The sequence below is a fragment of the Monopterus albus genome, unplaced genomic scaffold, assembly GCF_001952655.1.
Source record: "Monopterus albus unplaced genomic scaffold, M_albus_1.0 scaffold121.1, whole genome shotgun sequence".
Classification (NCBI taxonomy): domain Eukaryota; kingdom Metazoa; phylum Chordata; class Actinopteri; order Synbranchiformes; family Synbranchidae; genus Monopterus; species Monopterus albus.
Genome location: NW_018128001.1, coordinates 2040508 through 2061505, shown reverse-complemented (window position 1 = coordinate 2061505; position 20998 = coordinate 2040508). Strand labels below are relative to the sequence as shown.

At 43.4% G+C, this 20998-nt stretch overlaps 2 protein-coding genes across 4 annotated transcripts in view; both read right to left on the bottom strand.

Moving 5' to 3' along the window:
- Positions 1-1905: 1905 nt before the first annotated feature.
- On the bottom strand, positions 1906-13572 carry mkrn2 (makorin, ring finger protein, 2). 3 transcript variants are annotated; one of them, XM_020612213.1, is made up of 11 exons: positions 13218-13572; positions 12119-12247; positions 11864-11991; positions 5415-5537; positions 5142-5317; positions 4608-4673; positions 4393-4541; positions 3902-4012; positions 2730-2740; positions 2596-2657; positions 1906-2498 (listed from the first exon to the last, which is right to left on the bottom strand). In XM_020612213.1, exons 1-11 carry the CDS (start codon positions 13241-13243, stop codon positions 2331-2333), a joined length of 1149 nt encoding a protein of 382 aa, XP_020467869.1. In that variant the 5' UTR covers positions 13244-13572; the 3' UTR covers positions 1906-2330. The 3 variants fall into 3 exon arrangements, with proteins under 3 accessions (XP_020467869.1, XP_020467867.1, XP_020467866.1); XM_020612211.1 differs by having other exon boundaries at positions 2596-2740; positions 12119-12223; XM_020612210.1 differs by having other exon boundaries at positions 2596-2740; positions 13218-13571.
- Positions 13573-13904: 332 nt separating this feature from the next.
- aldh4a1 (aldehyde dehydrogenase 4 family, member A1) overlaps positions 13905-20998 on the bottom strand; it is a 16485-nt gene continuing 9391 nt past the window's right edge. Inside the window, exons 10-15 of the mRNA XM_020612192.1 lie at positions 17717-17913; positions 17151-17198; positions 16328-16480; positions 15814-15935; positions 15137-15255; positions 13905-15038 (exon numbers count right to left, since the gene is read on the bottom strand). Of these exons, the coding sequence (XP_020467848.1) occupies positions 14926-15038; positions 15137-15255; positions 15814-15935; positions 16328-16480; positions 17151-17198; positions 17717-17913 (752 nt within the window). The 3' untranslated portion in view covers positions 13905-14925. The remainder of the gene's footprint in view (positions 15039-15136; positions 15256-15813; positions 15936-16327; positions 16481-17150; positions 17199-17716; positions 17914-20998) is intronic.

The window sequence follows — 20998 nt, the reverse complement described above, 5'->3', positions numbered from 1 at the left end:
TAGGTCGCCACAATATGAATGATTGTCCCGCTTTTCCCGTTTAGGGGTCGCCACAGCGAATCGTCACACTGACCATTGGCATATTAACATTTGGCACGTGTTTTACGTCGGATACACCCAATTTATTTTTGAATGGCACGCGATCTACCAACACTACCTTTGCGATCGACGTATTGGGCAGCCCTGCTGTAGATGCTCTGCAGCACTGAAAGAACGCGTCCTCTGGCACGAGCGGAGCCGGCATTTGACACTCCGTGACCACGCCTACTCCAAGTGTTACTCAGTGGCCACGCCCACTCCAATTGTTACTCTATTTAAAAACCATGCTTGTCTTTTCCCATTGATTCCATTGGTTTGTTTGAGTTTTCATTGTATTTTTGGAGATCCTTTTTTTGGCTTAAATATGTTGTAATCCTATAATAAGTTTGACTTGACAGTAAAGCTCTCAGACCGCATCAGTTTATACAGTTTTTTTGCAACACTATACAGTCATTATATTACAGCACAGTATGTAAAGACTACAGTATGTTGTCAGACACCCAAAATGTATGACATGTATTTGAAGTGTAAGAATATTTAGGACACATTTGTTAAAATGATCCTGTCATTGCCGTTAGTTGCTCTGAGAGTTAGTAGAGTTGTAGCAGATTGTGTATTTAGTGGAGAATCACTGTAGATGGAGAGATAGATAGCTAGGTAGTAAGTTAGCAATAGATAAATTAGATAACACTAGATATCTATATCTAATGTTATTTAGGACTATGTAACTATATACAAGATATAGATATATGACATATATAGATAGGATATTTATATATGGAGGGGGGATAATTAACTATCCAGCTAGATATACATACAGTGAGGAACAGAAGTATTTGAACACCCTGCGATTTTGCAAGTCCTCCCACTTAGAAATCATGGAGGGGTCTGAAATTCACATTGTAGGTGCATTCCCACTCTGAGAGACAGAATTAAAAAAAAAAATTTCAGGAAATCACATTGTATGATTTTTAAAGAATTTATTTGTCTAGCACTGCTGAACATAAGTATTTGAACACCTGAGAAAAGTTACACAAGCACACCCTCTTTACCCATGAACCTCTTTACAAATGAACCCCATACTTTGCCAAAGTCCATAATATATTCTGTATTTACACCAGTCCCATGTGAAAATGACATCTGTCTGAATTTGTAGAGCACATCTCATGAATGTAGCAGCAGCATCCAAATGTTTCATAACACAAAATTTAAGTAGAGTATATAGGGTTACAATCAGATGTGCCAAATAAGAAACATGGTCTTTAACATGAGTTCATGTTCATTTTATATTTTACTGTCAGCTTGAAACCATCCAACCATGTAGTGTAGTCGAACAGGAATATGCATGGCGAATCACATCCCAAACAATCCATGAACCAGTGACACGTCTTGACTGCATTTCATTTTAATGATCACTAGATGTCCTACTCGAGCACTGTGTCATTGAAGCCTAGAGTAATGAACCATTTTTGTGAATACTGTGTCGAAGCTTCGACTAGCTAAAAGACAAGCACAGGAATATGCATATGGACACCTTTACAACCTCCTGTGTTACTGCCTGACAGACATACTGTCAGGCCATAGTTTGTGGTGGCTCTGGGGATGTGTATTCCTGGATGGGTGGTTGCAGCACAGGAGCACTGCAGGTTTGCTGCACAAACTGTTGAACATTATGGAGAACACCACATCTCCACAATCTACTGGTCAGATGGTAGCACACGTTCGGTCAGAGACTTAAGCTCAGCTGTGACAAAGGATGCCACAGGAAGTCTGTGCAAAGACTCTCCTCTGTGTTGGGCAAAGTATGTCCTCCACTGGCCACAATAAATATATGCACTCATTTTATTCATATCCAAACCTCACTTGTATATTAATGTAGTTATTTTTAATTATTTATTTATATGATACATGAAATGACATTAAGAAATCATTACTCAAAATTATGAAAGTTATGTACATTAGTTTCCCAGATTGAAACACAACAGACCATCAGGCTGGCAAAATTATTTAATGTTTCAATGGTTCCATGATAGGGGTGGCATGGTAGCACGGTTGACTGGTGACTCTAAATTGTCTGTAGGAGTGAGTGTGGGTGTGTGTGGTCGTCTGTCTCCAAGTGTCAGCCCTGGGATAGACTGGCGACCTATTCAGAGTGTGTCCTGCCTCTCACCCAATGTCAACTGGGACTGGCTTCAGCCTCCCACCCTGCAACCCTCTTCGGGATAAGCAGTAGAGATAATGGATGGTTCCATGTAATATCAGTGTATGGACAAGAGGACTCAGTCCAGTCTCTACTGGTCTGCAGTGGGCAGGGTCTCCAGCTCCTCATGACTGGGTCCCGACATCTGCATGAAAAGCTCCCTGAGCTCTGTCATGTCATCATCAAAAGATGGCAGGGGCGGGACCGACCGCTGCTCACGCTCCTCGATGAAATCCCACAGACGCACACTGTTCATGAACTGCACAAAGAAACAAAAAGAGTTATTAAACTACAAAACCCTGGAAACTAAAATGATGAAATATAACTGGATAAAAATGGTGGCCATAATCTCTAACCCGGACATTCCCCTCAGAGGTCAGCTGTTTCCGTGGCCGGTCGGGTTGCGCTCGGGTTCCGTCTGGAAAGGCATGAAGATACAAACACTTCCCTCCAAAAGGACAGGAACCATGACCCTGATCAAAGTACTTACAGGCCTTCTTACTGCAAAAAGGCAGAAAACAACAACTACAGCTTCTTCTTCTATTTGTCTTTTTAAATCTGAATTTAGTCAGTATTGGAGGTATTAACTTACAGGAGGTAGCAAGCACATGACCAGTAAATACATCAAATGTTTAATCAACAAAATGATTCTGCTCAAAATAAAACATATTAAACAAAAATACAGACGAGGGTAAAAAAATGTACCTGGCTCAACCTAAAACCACAAAGCGGAGTTTCAAACAATCAGTGACTTTATTGCTCAAAACAATTAAATTAAATCTTTACACAACAGACAGTGAATGTACAGATGCAGCCAATCAGAATTGCTTTACCCAGCTGAATGGCTTTCAGCTGGCGTGCAGCTTGTGCTGTTCCCAGTCGGCTTCCAGGCAGCCCCCCTTTTCCTGTTTCCTGATAAGGCCCGTCTAGATTCCACAGTAAACACACCTATTAAAAAGATGTTCCTTGATTTACACAGTGTCACCATTAGATGGTGATTTGTTTTCAAATACACAGCCACACAAACCAGAGCGTGACCGCCTGAAGTAGCATCTTTAGGCCACAGTGTATACGATTGAATTGTCTGACCATAATCCTTATCACACAGGTACAGCACTAGACAGACAGAATTAATCATCTGTTACTCTGGGTTTCACACCTCTAGTCAAAGATCTTTTAAATATGGTTAAAATGCTCAGCCCAGCACTCCTACTGTATTCCTCCACCAGCAGTTCTGGACATTAACAGAAGGATCAAACTATCAGTCGGCCTCTGCAGTAATCTACAGCAAACACTGCTCCACCTGGTGGATATATACACAACACTGTGGGTGGTTTGCACACACGGTGCTTAGGGGCATTAACAAGGCAGCGCTGTGATAACCGTCATCGCAGAGGATACACAGTAAGAGCAGGGGCCGTGAACAGACCTTTCATGGATAAAGCAGGGTTCTGCCATGGTCCACCAGGCAATTCAAAATGGCTGCATCTGTAACATTACACAAGACCAATGGATTCTGTGGGAGACATACTAAGTCTGCAGAACTGGTTTTTGTCCTGAGTGAAGACACAATGAGGAATCCATGTGAAATTGATGCTGTGATTTCACTGGCTGGAAATTTGCGGACGAGCGTGGTTACCAAGGGACACACGAGTAGCTCACCTGACTCCAGACTTGAAGAGTTCTATGAGGTGGTCCTTCTCATCCTGGTCTTCCACCCAATAAACTGAGGGAATGACAAACTCAGAGATGACCCGGCACTCCGGACAGGACCTGAGACAAAGACTAACTGTAACAAACTCTGTAACAGACTCTGGTCCTAGTCTCATAAATGCTGTCCTGCATATCCAACCTAACATACTTTATCCCAACCTAACAGACCCTAACCTGACTTCACAGACCTATAGACTGAACAGCAACATGAAAGACACTGTACTCAACAGTCAAACTCCATTCTGACCACAAAGACTCAAGTCCAACTTTACAAACATCTGTTTGTAAAGATTTACAGAATGTCCTGACCTTACAGATCCTGTCTTAGAGTCTCAGACCTACTTTAAACACCTGGTCCAACTTTAGCCTGTCCTGCCCTTACAGACTTTTATCTGATGTCTCAGACCCCGTTCTGGAATGTGGTCCTTCATGACCCTTACTTGATGATCTTGTTGCTGAAGTTTTTGGTGCAGCGCCACTGTCGGATGCAGGCAAGACAGAAGGTGTGACAGCAGGAAGACAGGATACCAAACCTGCGATCAGACGAGTTCGCCTTCTGCACTACCACCTCCATACAGACCGAACACACCTGAACAACAACAATTATTATTGTTATTGTCACAGTAAGAAGTGATCAGTGGCTGAATGAACTCACCTTGTCCTGGCTAAGCTGGGCTGCAAATGCCTTCTCCATGTCAGTCTCAAATGCCAGCAGACACATCTGCATACAAAGACCTTGTTAGTACCACCCTACTATTACATGCACTAAATGACCTGAACCCCCACGGCTGTCTATATAACAAAAAAACAACTTCCAATCTAGGTGGACTGTTTTAATGTCCATCACAGGCCTTAAGGCTCACTTCTGATGTTTAAGTCAGATCTGATCTTTTTATGTTCATGGTTTAACATTCATGTTTGTAAGTGATGTGTACTGCTCTGCTGTGAAAATGGCTGAGATCGAAAACTGCCGTGCATGCTTAAATTTAACAGTATTTTTCTTATTCATTCAGGCAGCCACCGATTACCATTCATTTCTCTTGGAAATGTTTTATTTGTGCCAACACATTTTCATACGAGACATGATTGAAACAAAAAATAAATATCTGAAGCAGGTACACACAAACACAGGAAGAACCTGACAGCCCCTTTTACCCCCGATTCATTTAAATAAAATGAACATGCACACCTTCTCGTGCACTCTCCTCTGCTCGGGGTCATGAGGATGGAGAACCTGCAGTCCACACACCTCACACCGGTTGCCATGTAGATATGTACAGCTATTGCCATAATAACACTGTCCAGTGGCAGCATACGGACACAGCGGGGGGAGGTCCTGGTAGGACCCACACACTTGAGCCATAGCTACAGAGAACACAGAAAAACAAACTGCCATGAGCATGAAACATCTCATCATGGACAATAGCTAACCCGTCAGTAGAGAATATTTTGTGTGTCCAACCTTGTTCCTGCGCCGAGGTGTCCAGACCCAGCCTGATGGCGTCCACGTATGACTGAGGAGCTGCCGTGACCTCTGACCCCAACATGTCAGCTGGACCCCCCAACACACTGTCAACACCCAACACTGAGAGAGACAGGAAGAGAGACAGACAGGGTTAGATTAGATTAGATTTAATAAATAATCACCTTTATTTGGCCAAGTACGTTATACACACACACACACACACACACACACACGGAATTTGTTCCTGGTACAGAACTGATGGCAGCCATCTGCGGCACCAACTCAACCGATGCCTCTAACCATCAGGGGCAACTTGGGGGTTCAGTGTCTTGCCCAGTGACACTTTGAGATGTGGACTGCAGGCACCAAGATTCAAATCTCCAAATGTCCAACCCTCTGGTTGGGAGACGACTGCTCTACCCACTGAACCACAGTCACCCCCCAAAAAGATTAGATTAGATTCAACTGTACAAGTACAAGGCAAAGAAATACAGTTTAGCATCCAGCCAGAAGTGCAGTGTGAGTAACTACAGTTTGTACAGTCAGAAATAATTTACCAATAGATAATGTATGTACAATTGATATTTACAGTAAGATATGTAGGGTAACGTACAATGTACAACAGACTATGGATTCAAATTACAAGTAATGGACAAGGTACATTAAGCTTATAGAACACTAGTGCAATAGGATGAGATGGAATGAAACGGTGCAGAATAAGACAAGTTACATGAGTGAACAGTTTAATGGATGTAAATAGTGCAAAGATAAAAATAAATATACAATATCAGCATATGAGCAGTGTGCAAATGAATACAGAGAAGTATTCTGTGAGAATGTGCAAATTAACAGATCACTTCAGTGTCACAGGTAACAGAAGTGTATTGCATTAGTCCCAGGAGGAGAGATGAGAAGGGGTGAGGTGTGTGTAGTGGCATAGAGGAAGGCAGTGGGGGTCAACGGGGGACAGAGTTCATTAAGGAGACAGCTGTGGGGAAGAAGCTGTTCCTGAGTCTACTGGTTTTGGTCTGGAGGCTCCTGAGGGCAAGAGGTCAAACAGTTTGTGAGCAGGGTGAGAGGAGTCCTTGAGAATGATGCAAGCACGTCGGAGACAGCGTTCCCTGTGGACGCCCTCAATGGCTGGAAGTGGAGTCCTTTTGATGCGTTGGGCAGTTTTTAACCACCTGCTGCTGTGCCTTGCGGTCGGAGACAGAGCAGTTTCAATACCAGACTGCGATACAGCTGGTCAGGATGCTCTCGATGGCACAGTGGTAGAAGTTCACCAGGATGGCTGAAGACAGGTGGTTCTTCTTCGGTGTCCTCAGGAAGAAGAGGCACTGGTGAGCCTTCTTAACCAGGCTGTGGGATCCTTTGAGATGTGGGGCCCCAGGAATTTGAAGCTAGAAACACATTCAACAACCATCCCATTAATATGGATGGGGTCATGTGTACCTCCTTTCTCCCTCCTGTAGTCCACAGTGAGCTCCTTGGTCTTGTCAGTGTAAACAAGCAGGTTATTGTCAGCACACCACACAGCCAGGTGCTGTACCTCCTCACTGTAGGCTGACTCATCGTTGTTGCTGATGAGGCCAATCACTGTGGTGTCGTCTGCAAACTTGATGATGGTGTTGGAGCCATGCACAGGCCTGCAGTCATGGGTGAAAAGGGAGTAGAGGAATGGGCTCAACACAGCCCTGTGGTACGCTGGTGTTGAGGATAATGGTGGAAGAGCAGGTGTTGTTATTGTCCAGGTGTCTGAGTACGGAGTGCAGTGCTATGGAGACTGCATCCTCCGTGCTCCTATTCCTTCGGTAGGCAAATTGGTGGGGGTCCAGTGTGGGTGGGAGACAGGTCATCAGGCGAGCCAGGACCAGGCACTCAAAGCATTACATGACAATGGGTGTGAGTGCTACAGGGCGGTAGTCATTCAGGCATTCATTTAGGGTTTTAGCTAGTCCACTGACCTATTTATGTACATTATTTTATGTATATAATTAAGTGTTGTCACATTGTCAGTGGACTACTGTGAACTGTGGATTGCATATGCGCAATGTTTGTTAAATTGGGATCGGACGATGTCTACAATAAAACGTTGCGATTGACAATGATAGATAGCTATGGGGGGGGGGTTACAACAAAATAAAATGCTACTGAAAGTGCAGGATTTATATATAATGTAAAAGATGACAGATGATGAATCTTTATGACCACTTGTGTGTACACTATCCCACACAATGTACTAAATCTCCATTATTGATGTGAGATAAACTGATAGTTTTACCTGTGAAGACATCTCACTCTGTTGGAGTTGCTGGAATGACAGAAGTACTCAGTTCACTCTGATTATTCAGTGGTGTTACAGAGTGATGCCTCTTTACCTCATAAATGATCTTTGGCTAATAGCAGACAGCGTGCTGTTTGTTTGTCCACTGGCTCCAGAAAGCTCACCATTGTAATGGGTGTCAGGGTAGACCCCCTGCAGTTTGCCTACCGGGCAAACAAGTCAGTGGACGATGCAGTGAACATGGCACTGCATTACATCCTGCAACACCTCGACTCCCCAGGGACCTATGCACGGGCCCTCTTTGTGGACTTCAGCTCAGCGTTCAACACCATCATCCCAGACATCCTCCACTCCAAACTGATCCAGCTCACTGTGCCTGCCCCCACCTGTCAGAGGATTACTAGCTTTCTGACAGACAGGAAGCAGCAGGTGGGGCTGGGGAAAACCACATCCTGCACCCAGACTAATAGCACAGGAACCCCCCAGGGATGTGTGGTCTCCCCTCTGCTGTTTTCACTCTACACCAACGACTGTACCTCAGGTGACCCCTCTGTCAAGCTCCTGAAGTTCGCCGAAGACACAACAATCATCGGTCTCATCAGAGACGGTGATGAGTCGGCCTACAGCTGGCTCCGTGGTGCAGTCGCAACAACCTGGAGCCAAACACACTCAAAACAGTGGAGATGGCAGTGTCACAGTATTGACAAATGGACTGATTTTATCACATCCTATTTGTGAAAGTAACTGTGTTCAAACAAAAACAATAATGTTCCTAAACAATAGGCCCTGGCTATCTAAGGAACTAAAATCTTGTTTGATTGACTTTGTCAAAGCAAAAAGAAGGGAGCTTGAAAGTAAAATAAAAAGAGCTAAACTAGATTAAAAAGATATGGTTGACAATCATCATGGTTTGAGAGAACGACTCCTTAAAGACTGTGCTCCCCACTTGATGAAATGTTTAACTTGACTGCTGTAGCTTTCGTCGAATTTAAGTACTCTTTCACGCTCATGGAAGATACCATACCATACCAACTTTATTTATAAAGGACTAAAAACAACCAAAGTGGACCAAAGTGCTGTACACTGCAATAAAACAGTATAAATTATAAACCCACAAACAACAATATAAAATATAATCAATATAAAAAATGACTAAAATCAACACAAAAATATTAAAATGCCAGGGAAAATAAATGAGTTTTTAAAAGAGACTTAAAAACAGACAGGGTAGAGGCTTGTCTAATGGACAGCGGTAAATCATTCCAGAGTTTAGGACCAGCAACTGCGAAGGCTTGATCGCCTCTAAGCTTACGCTTCGTTCTTGGGACACTCAAGAGAAACTGATTTGCTGACCTCAGAGAGCGTGTGGGTGTATGCCAATGAAGCAAATCAGTTAAGTAGGATGGTGCAGAGCCATGAAGGGATTTAAAAACAAAGAGTAAAATTTTGTAATGGACCCGAAAATGGACAGGTAACCAGTGTAGGGAGGCCAAAACTGGAGAGATATGTTCATATTTCCTTGTACCTGTTAAAAGACGCGCTGCTGCATTTTGGACCATCTGGAGGCGATTGATAGAAGACTCACCGACCCCAAGATACAATGAGTTACAATAGTCCAAACGGGAAGTAATGAAAGCATGAATAAGCGTCTCAAAATGCTGTCTAGAGACAAATGCTTTTACTTTAGCCAACTGTCTGAGGTGAAAGAAACTAGATTTAATGACAGCTGCAATTTGGCTGTCGAATCTTAAATCTGGATCCATCTTAATACCTAAATTTAAAATATTCTTTTGATTATAATGAGCCAATGAGCCCAAGTCAACAGATGGTGAACCAACAGAATCACCGAATACAATCACCTCAGTCTTATCCTCATTCAGCTTTAAAAAGTTAAAAGCAAGCCAAGATTTAATGTCATCCAGACATTCAAGAAGTGTGCTAACGGAAGAGCTCATCTTATTAACCGGTAGGTAAAGCTGGCAATCATCCGCATAAAAATGAAAGGAAACACTGTGATTCCTGAGTATAGTACCAAGTGGGAGAAGGTAAAGGGAAAAAAGAAGGGGTCCAAGGACCGAGCCTTGTGGTACCCCATACACAAGGGGCTCAGAGGAAGATACAGCATCTCCTAGTTTCACACAGAAGGATCTATCCTTAAGATAAGATCGAAACCATTCCAAAGCTATCCCCCGGATACCCACCCAGTGCTCCAAACGAGAAATAAGGATATTGTGGTCCACTGTGTCAAAAGCAGCAGTCAAATCTAAGAGCACTAGGACCACACAATTCCCTGAGTCAGTAGCAAGAAAAATGTCATTTAAGACTTTCACCAAGGCTGACTCAGTACTATGCTGGGTTTTAAACCCTGATTGAAAAGTCTCAAGAATATTGTGCTCATCTAAGAAAGCCAGTAACTGAGCATAAACTATCTTTTCAAGGACTTTGGAGAGAAAGGGCAAATTGGAGATGGGCCTAAAATTTGAGAACACTGTGGGATCCAGACCAGGTCTCTTAATCAGCGGCCGCACCACGGCATGTTTAAACATCTTTGGAACCAGGCCAGAGGATAAACTGCTATTAATAATGGAGAGAACAAATGGCCCCACAACTGGAAAGATTTCCTTTAAAAAACGAGGAGGAACAGCATCATTTGGGGAACCAGAGGGATTCAGTCGCCCAACAATCTCCTGACAATAGGATAAGGACACACACTCAAACTGGTTGAAAACAGCAGAGCAGGGACGAGAGACAGAAAAACCATAAACAGGAGATAAAATTTGAGCTCTGGTAGAAAGAACCTTGTCATTAAAAAATAATAAAAATTTTTGACAAAGGGTGGGGGAAGACTCAAAACAGGCAACCTGAGGGACATTCAGAACTGAGTCAATAACTTTAAACAACACATGAGGCTTATGACAGTTTGACTGAATGATATTAGAGAAATAATTTCTCTTAAGATTTTTCAAAGTTTTTTGATAATCATGCCAAGAGTCTCTAAGTATCTGAAGTGACACTTGTAGTCAAACTTGAGGTCAAACACCCCTATACCCAAACACCCCAGAGCTGACCAGTTAAATGATTTTAAGCCTATAGACTTAAGCATTTAATATCAGCTGTTGTTGATCATATAGAGCCCCTGCAATTTGCCTCTAAAAAATTTCAGAAGCACTGACAATGCAACTTTAACCTTAACCTGTAGCTAAACACATACAACAGCCCAGGCATTATGCTAGAATATTGCTTATTTATTTTAGTTCAGCGTTCAACTCTAAGAAAATACATACTCTTTTGAAAAGGCTTCTCGAGTTAAGGGCAAGTGGTGGTCTGATTTTGTGGATCACAGATTTTCTGACCAACAGACTACAGAGTGTGTCTGTGAGGGACCAGGTGTCAGACATAATCACACTAAATACAGGTGCACCACTACCATTTTATCACTTTTTCTGTTTTCCTTGTATACTTATGAAAGTAGCTGAGTTTCAACCAGTAGAGGGCAGTCCCTATGCATATTTATGACACGAAATGCAGATTTCAAATACTTTGAACTAAAATGTCAAGGTTTTCATCTGAATCAAACAACACTACTAAATACCCATACACATTGGTTTTCAGCTAAAAAGAGTGGTTTGAGGGTTTAATTAGTTTTTTTAGTTAGAACCTCCCTACTAAAAGAAGTGACACATTGTTCTGCTAAGAATCCTAAAGAGAACAGGAACCTACCTACTAATGCTGCATTCCAGACAACTCTAAACTGTCTGACCTTCTGAAAAAAATCTGATGGAGCCATCCAGAATGTTGGAGCTCTCTGGGACACCAGGTGGGTTCATTCACCCCGAATGTTAACTTTGTCTACTAATGACATCTGAAATTAGTTATGTCATATTCTGAGGAAAGTGATGTTAAATATTGTGTAACAGCCCCTGCTTTAGTTTCCAGTGTTCTGCTGCATTGACCTCCTTGATAAAAAAAGACCCTAACCTTTGATTTATTGCAATCAGCCATGTTGATTGTTTACCTTTGGGATCATGAGACAAGGAATACTTTGAGCCTGGGATTCAGAAGGGTCCACCTGAACCTTATGGATCCCCTATGTGCAACAACTGTAGCATTAAAGCCTAATGAGAGCAGGTTAGGCATGTGCATTCTGTAGTGCGTCAGTCACCTTTGTCTCTCAAAACAAGTGTCTTCTTCGCTCCACCTCTGACCAAAGGCCTGCCTCCTGCTGCACCTGCTGTATCCTCTGAAGCTCCTACCACTCCCCCTCTGGATGAAGGTTTGATATGGTCATACCTGCACACAGGTCACACAAATCTGAATACTCAGAAGAAGTCATGTAAAAACTCAGTCAAGTAACCAATTTACCTGCAAGGTAAATGCTGCTTGTCAGACAAGCATTACCCCTTCTGATGAGTGTTACCTGCAGCGTTCTCCATAGGCACACAGTCCTCTCTGGTAGAATTTGCAGATGGTGGAGGGTTTACTGTTGTTGAGGTCATGAGAGAACAAACAGCGGCTGCCCTCCCTGCATGCACCATGGAGGAAATACCTGAAATACAACACATCTGTTCCACAATAAGTGCTGCACAATAAGTGACATCAGCAGCTTCAAACCAGTGCACACCCATCATCATGGCAACAAAAAATTCCCTCATCTCTGATTGGCTGGAGACTCAGGTGAACACTGTAACAGCTGTTTGGTTTATTTACCTGCTGTTAACAAGAGTAACAGCACTGACAACATACTCGAGGACCCAGAACCTCCAAAAGGACATTTTATGTATCACTGGGAACTCTATCAACAACCCATTAAACTTCATCCAGGACCAATTTAAACCTTCTCAGTGACACTTCAAACCCCTCACAAACACAGGAAATGTATTCAAGGACTCTCAGAACATCCTCAGCAACCTGAAACATCTCAAGGGCCATTTTAACCTCCCCAGGGACCTTTGTTATATTTTCAGGGGCCTTTTAAATTCTAATGAAGAACCACTTTAACTTATCTATTTTATTGGCACCGAAAATTCACAATATTTATGGTTGCACCTACTACAATGGATGCCGTATATAAATAAAAGCTAAAATAAAAGAAATAATGAACTCGTTAAAAGAAACGATGGTGCAATCCAGTAAAATAAAAAGGCATAGTGAAAATCGTAATGTAAACCGATAGCGTAAGCGCTGTACTGGGCAGAGACGCAGGTTAGTTAGTTAACCTACAGGGTGGGTGAAAAGTAACTAGGCATTAAAAATGGGCTATAGAACTTGTATCACCGGAGTCATAATTACAAACGTCTTTAAATAGGCGATAGTAAATAGGACTTCATATGAAACCCAGCAACTGTAGCCCGCCCCGTGGTTCGTTAGTAGGAATGAAGTGACAGCGGGACACAAGTTAACAGCTAAAAACATTAGGCCGATGCTAACGCGTCCGCAGAAATGTCGTTCAGAAACAGAGTGCGAGTCGGGAAACAGACAGGTAATGTACAAACTAACAAACAAAATGACAGACTCACCTGCAAGTCACCTGTTTAGTGCTCATCTTCCTCCCTTAGCCTCGGCTACCACGGTTATTTCCAAGTTGTCACGTCGGTGTTACGTTTAAACTGCTCCGGCTGGATACACGCAAATACAACGGAATGGCTGGAGCATTGCTGTTCGCATTACTCTAACCCTAACCCTGTTCTTGTTTAGTACTACTTAGTTTTGGTTTTTGTTTTGCGTAAGCTTACTTATTATGCCTACCTTTGTTTATCTGATGGATCCTGTTATGCAATTTATGTAGCTGTTTGTATTGAATTCTATTTCTATTAAATAAAAGGCGTTACAAATGTTTTGTCCGTGTTTTTCTTCTTCTTCGTCTTCTTCCACTAAATTTCTGGCAGGCCATACACCATGCGGCGCAATGCTGCCCCCTATAGGGGTAAAATCGTTTTTATCTGTGGGACGCAGCCTAAATACTTAAACCTTTTTCACCATCCAACCAGAATGATGTATGAGGGTGAAACAGCAAAGATGTGGCTACGATTTTTTTTTAAGTGTACCATTATCACTTTTTAAGCAATAGTCTCTATTAAGAATAATTTGAAATGGACATGAATAATCGGCAGAAACTGATGGGTGTATTAGCCAACATAAACACACCAAGTGCTTTAAAGTACCTTTAATTAGCATGAAAGAAGCCAAAAACAAAACCACATTTTTAATAATTTACTATTTATTGTCAAAAGTTACCTCTGAATTTACAGTTTCTAAGGCAGGTGCACCCTGAAAATATAAACCATCTGTTTGCAGACAGAGAAAATTAAAAGACAAAAGAAAAAGCAGTGGGGTGTTCCCCTGAATACTTGAAGTTAAAAGTATTCAAGCAAGTTAAAGAAGAAGAGGAAGTTAAAAATTAAAAACACAGCAGGGTCACGTTCAGCTAAGCTTCAGTTACACAACCAACTTGAACTAAATCATTTGTGCTTGTTTCTCAAAATCTACCTGGAGAAAAGCAGATTACCCCGAGATCTGAGGCCACAAGCTGGTGACGCTGTTAAAGCACAAAAATTGATTTTACGGTGACAGAAAAAAAGGAGGTCCACAGACAGGACAAAAGAGGAAAAGACCTCTTAACACAGAGCTCTAAAACATTATTAGCATGTTTGTTTCACACGTCAATGAACAAAGACTACAAGTGCAATGGACAAATAAAATCAGTGTAACATACCTCCCATGTTTGATACTGACCCCAAATAATAGTTTGGTTTATGACAGAAACCACAGTTATTTTCATTTTCAGTTCATCCAACAGGTGTCCTCCTGATCGTTTGGCCTTCATAACATCGGAAAGGTGACAAATATTCACTTCTCTCTCACAGACGACAAAGAAAACCCTAAAATGATCACATTTATGAAGTTCGGTGTTTTCTCACTGAACTTAATAATTGTAAGAATCAGTTTAACTGAATCATTGTTCGCACTAATCTGATGCTAATTAAAAACAAAGCCTTGCTGTTCTTTGGGGCGGTTTGTGATTGACGTACTAACGAACTAAGCAGAAGCTGAATCTGTGTGAACCACGGTGCTGTGGTGCCTAGTGTCTGCAGCCCACGAAGGAGTAAGACATTCTCACCACTCTCATTTATGTCCAGGTTCAGTGCAAAGGTCTGGTCAGATATCTCTGGGTGTCACTCAGCTGCTGGAAGGAGGGCTCCATCTGGACCAGGCCTAGACTCCCACTCAGCCCATGTAGGGATACTTCCACTCTCTGAGGGGGACTTGGGTCTGCTTCACCACCTGCGGGGACGTCCACCTCAGGATGTAGTGCGGCCCTCCAGGTTTGTCATTAGTACCTGGTGAAGAGAGTTCAGTGTGACAAACATCATCATGTTCAGGCCAGATCAGCTCATCTGACCTGAAATCAGAGGCGTAAGGTGGTAACCAGTCTTACCTGAAGCTCTGGCACCACCAAATGGCTGCTGAGCGACGACGGCGCCGGTGGATTTGTCGTTGATGTAATAGTTTCCTGCAGCGTTCCTCAGGGCCTTGGCTGCTTCATCAATAATGCTCCTGCAGCACAGGGAACGAGATCAAACGCCATTACAGAACTACATAATGTGAAGCTGATGCATGATTTCACTGCCAGGCCTGCTGTAGTGTCACCAAGTGAGACTGGAGACTTAAACCTTTTTAGAGTGCAGTTTAGGAGCTGGTTCACATCTACTGATGGAACACATGCTGCATTAGCCCACATAGCACCATGCGCTCGCTGAGTGTTCTCCGATCAATTCTGACTGGGCTGTGTGGTTTACACATGTTCTGGTGTTGTAGTTTTATTACACTGTGATAAATATTACCTGCTGAGCGAAAGAACTACAACACAGAGCCAATGTACCACAGGTGGAATTTTCCCAGAAACACATTAAAGCACAACAGGTTGACACAACATGACAGAATATCAACTGAACATAATCAGCTTAAGTTAAATAGGACCTATAAAAAAAAAACCCTTATTAAAGACTCTTTCAGCCGTTTTAAAGACCACTGGAAACCCTTGAAAGAAGGCCATCCTATCCAAAGACCTCCGACTCCTCAAGAGCCATTAATGTGCAGATAACCAGGTCTTACTTGTCCTGAGCGAACACGGCTCCTGTCAGAGCGTACGGAGATGTGCCATCTATCAGGTGCAGAACCTCCTTGTAGTTGTCCTCAGGATAAACGTACACTGTCAGAACAGGCCCGAAGATTTCCTGGAGCACACACAGCACATGTTGATCAGAGGTGAATACGTTTGTAGGGATGCACCATTCTGTACAAGTGGCACAGAGAAGTCAGGGTATGAAACCAAGCACACAGTGATGGGTCTGTCTCTGTCTTCACTGCAGCAACACAGTCCCCTCTGTGATGTTCTACACAGATAACATGGCAGTTTGTATTTGCACAGCACTTCTCATGAAAGCAGCAGAAATGGACCATGGAGAAATATGTTCCAACATATTCTGTGCCCAGTGCAGAGTGTGAATGCAGGCGGTGCAGCCCAGTGATGCTTCAGTCTGTGCAACAGGTGAGAGCGCAATGTGTGGCTGTGACTCCCACGTGTGCTCAAACCCGCGTCCTGTTCCCATGTAAAACCAGCGTGTACCTCGGTCATGATGGGGTCCCGTGGGTCTCTGGTCTCCACGATGGTGGGCTCCACAAAATAACCCTTCCGGTCGTCACAGTTCCCACCAGCAATGACCTTCAGATTAGGGGAGGACTTGGCATGATCCAGCCACCTCTTTATCCGCCCAAATGACTGCATAAGAAAACATACCAATATTACACACAAATACACTAAAAATCTGTGGTGAAGAAGTTTGTTTCAGTAAAAGTACTAATACCACAGTGGAGAAATACTACACTACATGTCCTGCATGCAGATTGTAGAAGTACAAGTCTCATCAGCTAAATACACTTCAGAGTATTAAAAGTACAGTAATCATAACAACTGTATATAATAATTATTGATGCACCATTGTGTTGATGACCTGCGTGTTGCAGCTAGTGAAGGTGGAGCTACTGTTAGCTTACATGCCGCTGAGGGCTTTGCCAATTTCCTGCCTTCACCTTTACGTGATCAGTGTTATTAATAAAGAGTTTATGTAATATCAAATCAAATCGAATCAAATTTTATTTGTATAGCGCCAAATCACAACAAAAGTAATCTCAGGACACTTTACAAAGTCAGGTCTAGACCTTACTGTTATCAATATTATTACAGAGGGAAAACCCAACAAATCCCCCTAATAATAATAATCCCCCTAGTAATAAAATCCAACTACAAAGCAGCTGAAAAGAGAAATATTCCAGTACAAATACCTCAAAAGTGTTCTCAAGTACTTGAGTAAATGTAAGTAGTTACTTTGCATTACTGCTAAATATACTACAAGGACGCTTGGACTTGGCCGAAGCTGAGTGAACTGCACCTTATCATCAATGACCGCTGAGAAAAAGGTGCTGAAGTCTTCCACCGGCTGAGGAAAGAGGAGAAAAGACCATGAAACATCCAGAAACCTGGGTAACGTTTCCTGATGGTTACCTGTCTGCAACAGCTGTGTGTCAGACAGTGCAAAAGAAAACACCACACACATGCCAAGTTTCACCACCCTACATCTTCAGGTGACATCTCACAGATAGCCTGTCAGTGCTGTTAGCACCAGATGACTGGGTCCAGTGTCGTTTATCAACTCAGTCAGCTGCTTTGATTAGTCGATGAGTCGACAGCCACAAGATTCATCTGCAACTTTTTAAACAATTTATCAACTCCTTCATTTTTCAAGCAAAAACAAAAGCTGCCAGTTAACTCTCTGGTTCAGCATCTCACATGCATCGACTTTCTCTGACATATCACCGTTAACCGAGTTCTCTTTGGCATTGTACTGATTGTCAGGTTAAACCAGCAGACAGAGATGTGAGGGTAATATGAAAACAACCAAAGTGACTCGACCAGGAAGCTGAAGTGTCTGAAGTCTGTCTGTGTGGTGGGGCTCACGTTTCCCACTGTGATGCTCCGATGGATGTCCAGCATCTCCTTCCTGATCTGTGGCCATAGGCTGTTGGGCACGTACATCCTGGAGCAGGCTGAACACTTCTGACCTCCATACTCGAATGCTGAGCGAATCGTCCCGGCCACCACGCTCTGAACGTCCGCAGACTTGTGGACAAAGTGGAAGTTCTTCCCACCGCACTCTGACAACACAAAGAAGCATGCTCAGCGTGGATGTACCCTCCGTGTCAGTTATTCATACATCTCATAGAGACAAACTTAGAAAAGCAGCTGGAAGTTAATGTCTGCACATAACAGATTCTCTTTAACTGTGATTTGTTGGTGTTCTCTGTTATGCACTGGCTTTCACTGAAAACAGCTCAAGTCCCTTTACAGTGAAGAGACCGTACAGTAGTGTTAGCTCTGCTGTTGGTGTAGATAAGCTGACATGCTGCTCTTTTTCCAGAGAGTTTAACTGTATTGAACACTGTCCATTACCTCCCCCCTCTGCTCCTGGACCGTAACCCACCACAGAACATAAAAAGACTACCTCTGCTGTTGCACAAACTCAATACATTCCCCCCTTTTGTTATATTACAGGTAAATCTGCAGCTGACTGTTCTTTTTACCATCATATCTGCTGCTGTTGGTCATTTGCACTACTGTCCATGTACATTTCATAAGCTATTATGCATCCCATCACCAATGCCCCCGGTGATCATGACCACCTGACAATCTTCTTGTTATTATTTGCACTACTGTCACTGTTTGCACATGGCTTTGAGTTTCATCATAGCCTACAGTGGGGCAAAAAAGTATTTAGTCAGCCACCAATTGTGCAAGTTCTCCCACTTAAAAAGATGAGAGGCCTGTAATTTACATCATAGGTATACTTCAACTATGAGAGACAGAATGAGAAAAACAAATCCAGAAAATCACATTGTCTGATTTTTAAAGAATTTATTTGCAAATTATGGTGGAAAATAAGTATTTGGTCACCTACAAACAAGCAAGATTTCTGGCTCTCACAGACCTGTAACTTCTTCTTTAAGAGACTCCTCTGTCCTCCACTCGTTACCTGTATTAATGGCACCTGTTTGTTTGATGATCTGAAACATTACAGTGTGACAAACATGCAAAAAGATAAGAAATCAGTAAGGGGGCAAACACTTTTTCACACCACTGTATACCCTTTGTTGGAAATGACAGAGGTCAAACGTTTTCTGTAAGTCTTCACAAGGTTTTCACACACTGTTGCTGGTATTTTGGCCCATTCCTCCATGTAGATCTCCTCTAGAGCAGTGATGTTTTGGGCCTATCACTGGGCAACACAGACTTTCAACTGGGGCTCCACGCAAGATCTCACCCCGTGGGGTCAAAATGATCACAAGTACGGTGAGCAAAAAATCGCAGAACCACACGGGGGGACCTAGTGAATGACCTGCAGAGAGCTGGGACCAAAGTAACAAAGGCTACCATCAGTAACACACTACGCCGCCAGGGACTCAAATCCTGCAGTGCCAGACGTGTCCCCCTGCTTAAGCCAGTACATGTCCGGGCCCGTCTGAAGTTTGCTAGAGAGCATTTGGATGATCCAGAAGAGGATTGGGAGAATGTCATATGGTCAGATGAAACCAAAGTAGAGCTTTTTGGTAAAAACTCAACTCGTCGTGTTTGGAGGACAAAGAATGCTGAGTTGCATCCAAAGAACACCATACCTACTGTGAAGCATGGGGGTGGAAACATCATGCTTTGGGGCTGTTTTTCTGCAAAGGGACCAGGACAACTGATCCGTGTAAAGGAAAGAATGAATGGGGCCATGTATCGTGTATAGAAAACCTTTGGAGGGAGTTGAAAGTCCGTGTTGCCCAGCGACAGGCCCAAAACATCACTGCTCTAGAGGAGATCTGCATGGAGGAATGGGCCAAAATACCAGCAACAGTGTGTGAAAACCTTGTGAAGACTTACAGAAAACGTTTGACCTCTGTCATTTCCAACAAAGGGTATACAACACAGTATTGAGATGAACTTGTGGTATTGACCAAATACTTATTTTCCACCATAATTTGCAAATAAATTCTTTAAAAATCAGACAATGTGATTTTCTGGATTTGTTTTTCTCATTCTGTCTCTCATAGTTGAAGTATACCTATGATGTAAATTACAGGCCTCTCTCATCTTTTTAAGTGGGAGAACTTGCACAATTGGTGGCTGACTAAATACTTTTTTGCCCCACTGTATTAGTTTGTACCATTTAGTTTATCCTTATTATTTGAATTCCATCCATCCATTTTCCTCCGCTTATCCGGAACCGGGTCGCGGGGGCAGCAGTCTAAGCAAAGATGCCCAGGGTCCTCTCGATGTGGCGGGGCAGCGGTTCTACTCTGAGCTCCTCCCGGGTGAACAAGCTCCTCACCCTATCTCTCAGGGTGTGCCCAGCCACCCTGTGGAAGAAGCTCATTTCAGCCGCCTGTATCCGGGATCTTACCTATGGTCATGACCCAAAGTTCATGACCATAGGTGAAGAGTCGGAACGTAGATCGACCAGTAAATCAAGACCTTCGCCTTACAGCTCAGCTCCTTCACCACGACGGACCAGTACATCGACCGCATTACTGCAGAAGCTGCACTGGTCCGCCTGTCAATCTCCCATTCCATCCTTCCCTCCCTCATGAACAAGACCCCTCCTTGAACCGCCACCTTATTGTGGTGGAGGGGTTTGAGTACCCGAGTGATCCTAGGAGCTATGTTGTCGGGGGCTATATGTCCCTGGTAGGGTCTCCCAAGGCAAACAGGTCCTGGGTGACGGGTCAGACTAAGAGCAGTTCAAAAGCCCCTTATGAATAGAGTGAGATCAAGTCCCGTGATGTCGCCCAGTATGGCGCAGCCGGGGCCCCACCCTGGAGCCAGGCCCGGGGTTAGGGCTCGAATGTGAGCGCCTGGTGGCCAGGCCACGGGGCCCAGCTGGGCTTAGCCTGAACGAGCGACGTGGGGATGTCCTCCTGTGGGCCCAACACCCGCAGGAGGATCCATAAGGGGCTGGTGCACAGTGGATCAGCCAGCAGTCGAAAGCAAGGGCCCCGACGACCCGATCTCTGGACACGGAGAAAATTGAATTCAGTTTCCATATTCTATTTATTCTACTTTTATTCTATTTTAGTTTCTACTTTTCTATTTTTAGTTTCTTTCTACCACCGCACCACTGCGGGGTGGTGGTAGAGCAGTTGTTTCCCAACCAGAAGGTTGAAGGTTCGAATCTCAGTGCCGGCAGTCCACGTGTCCAAGGGT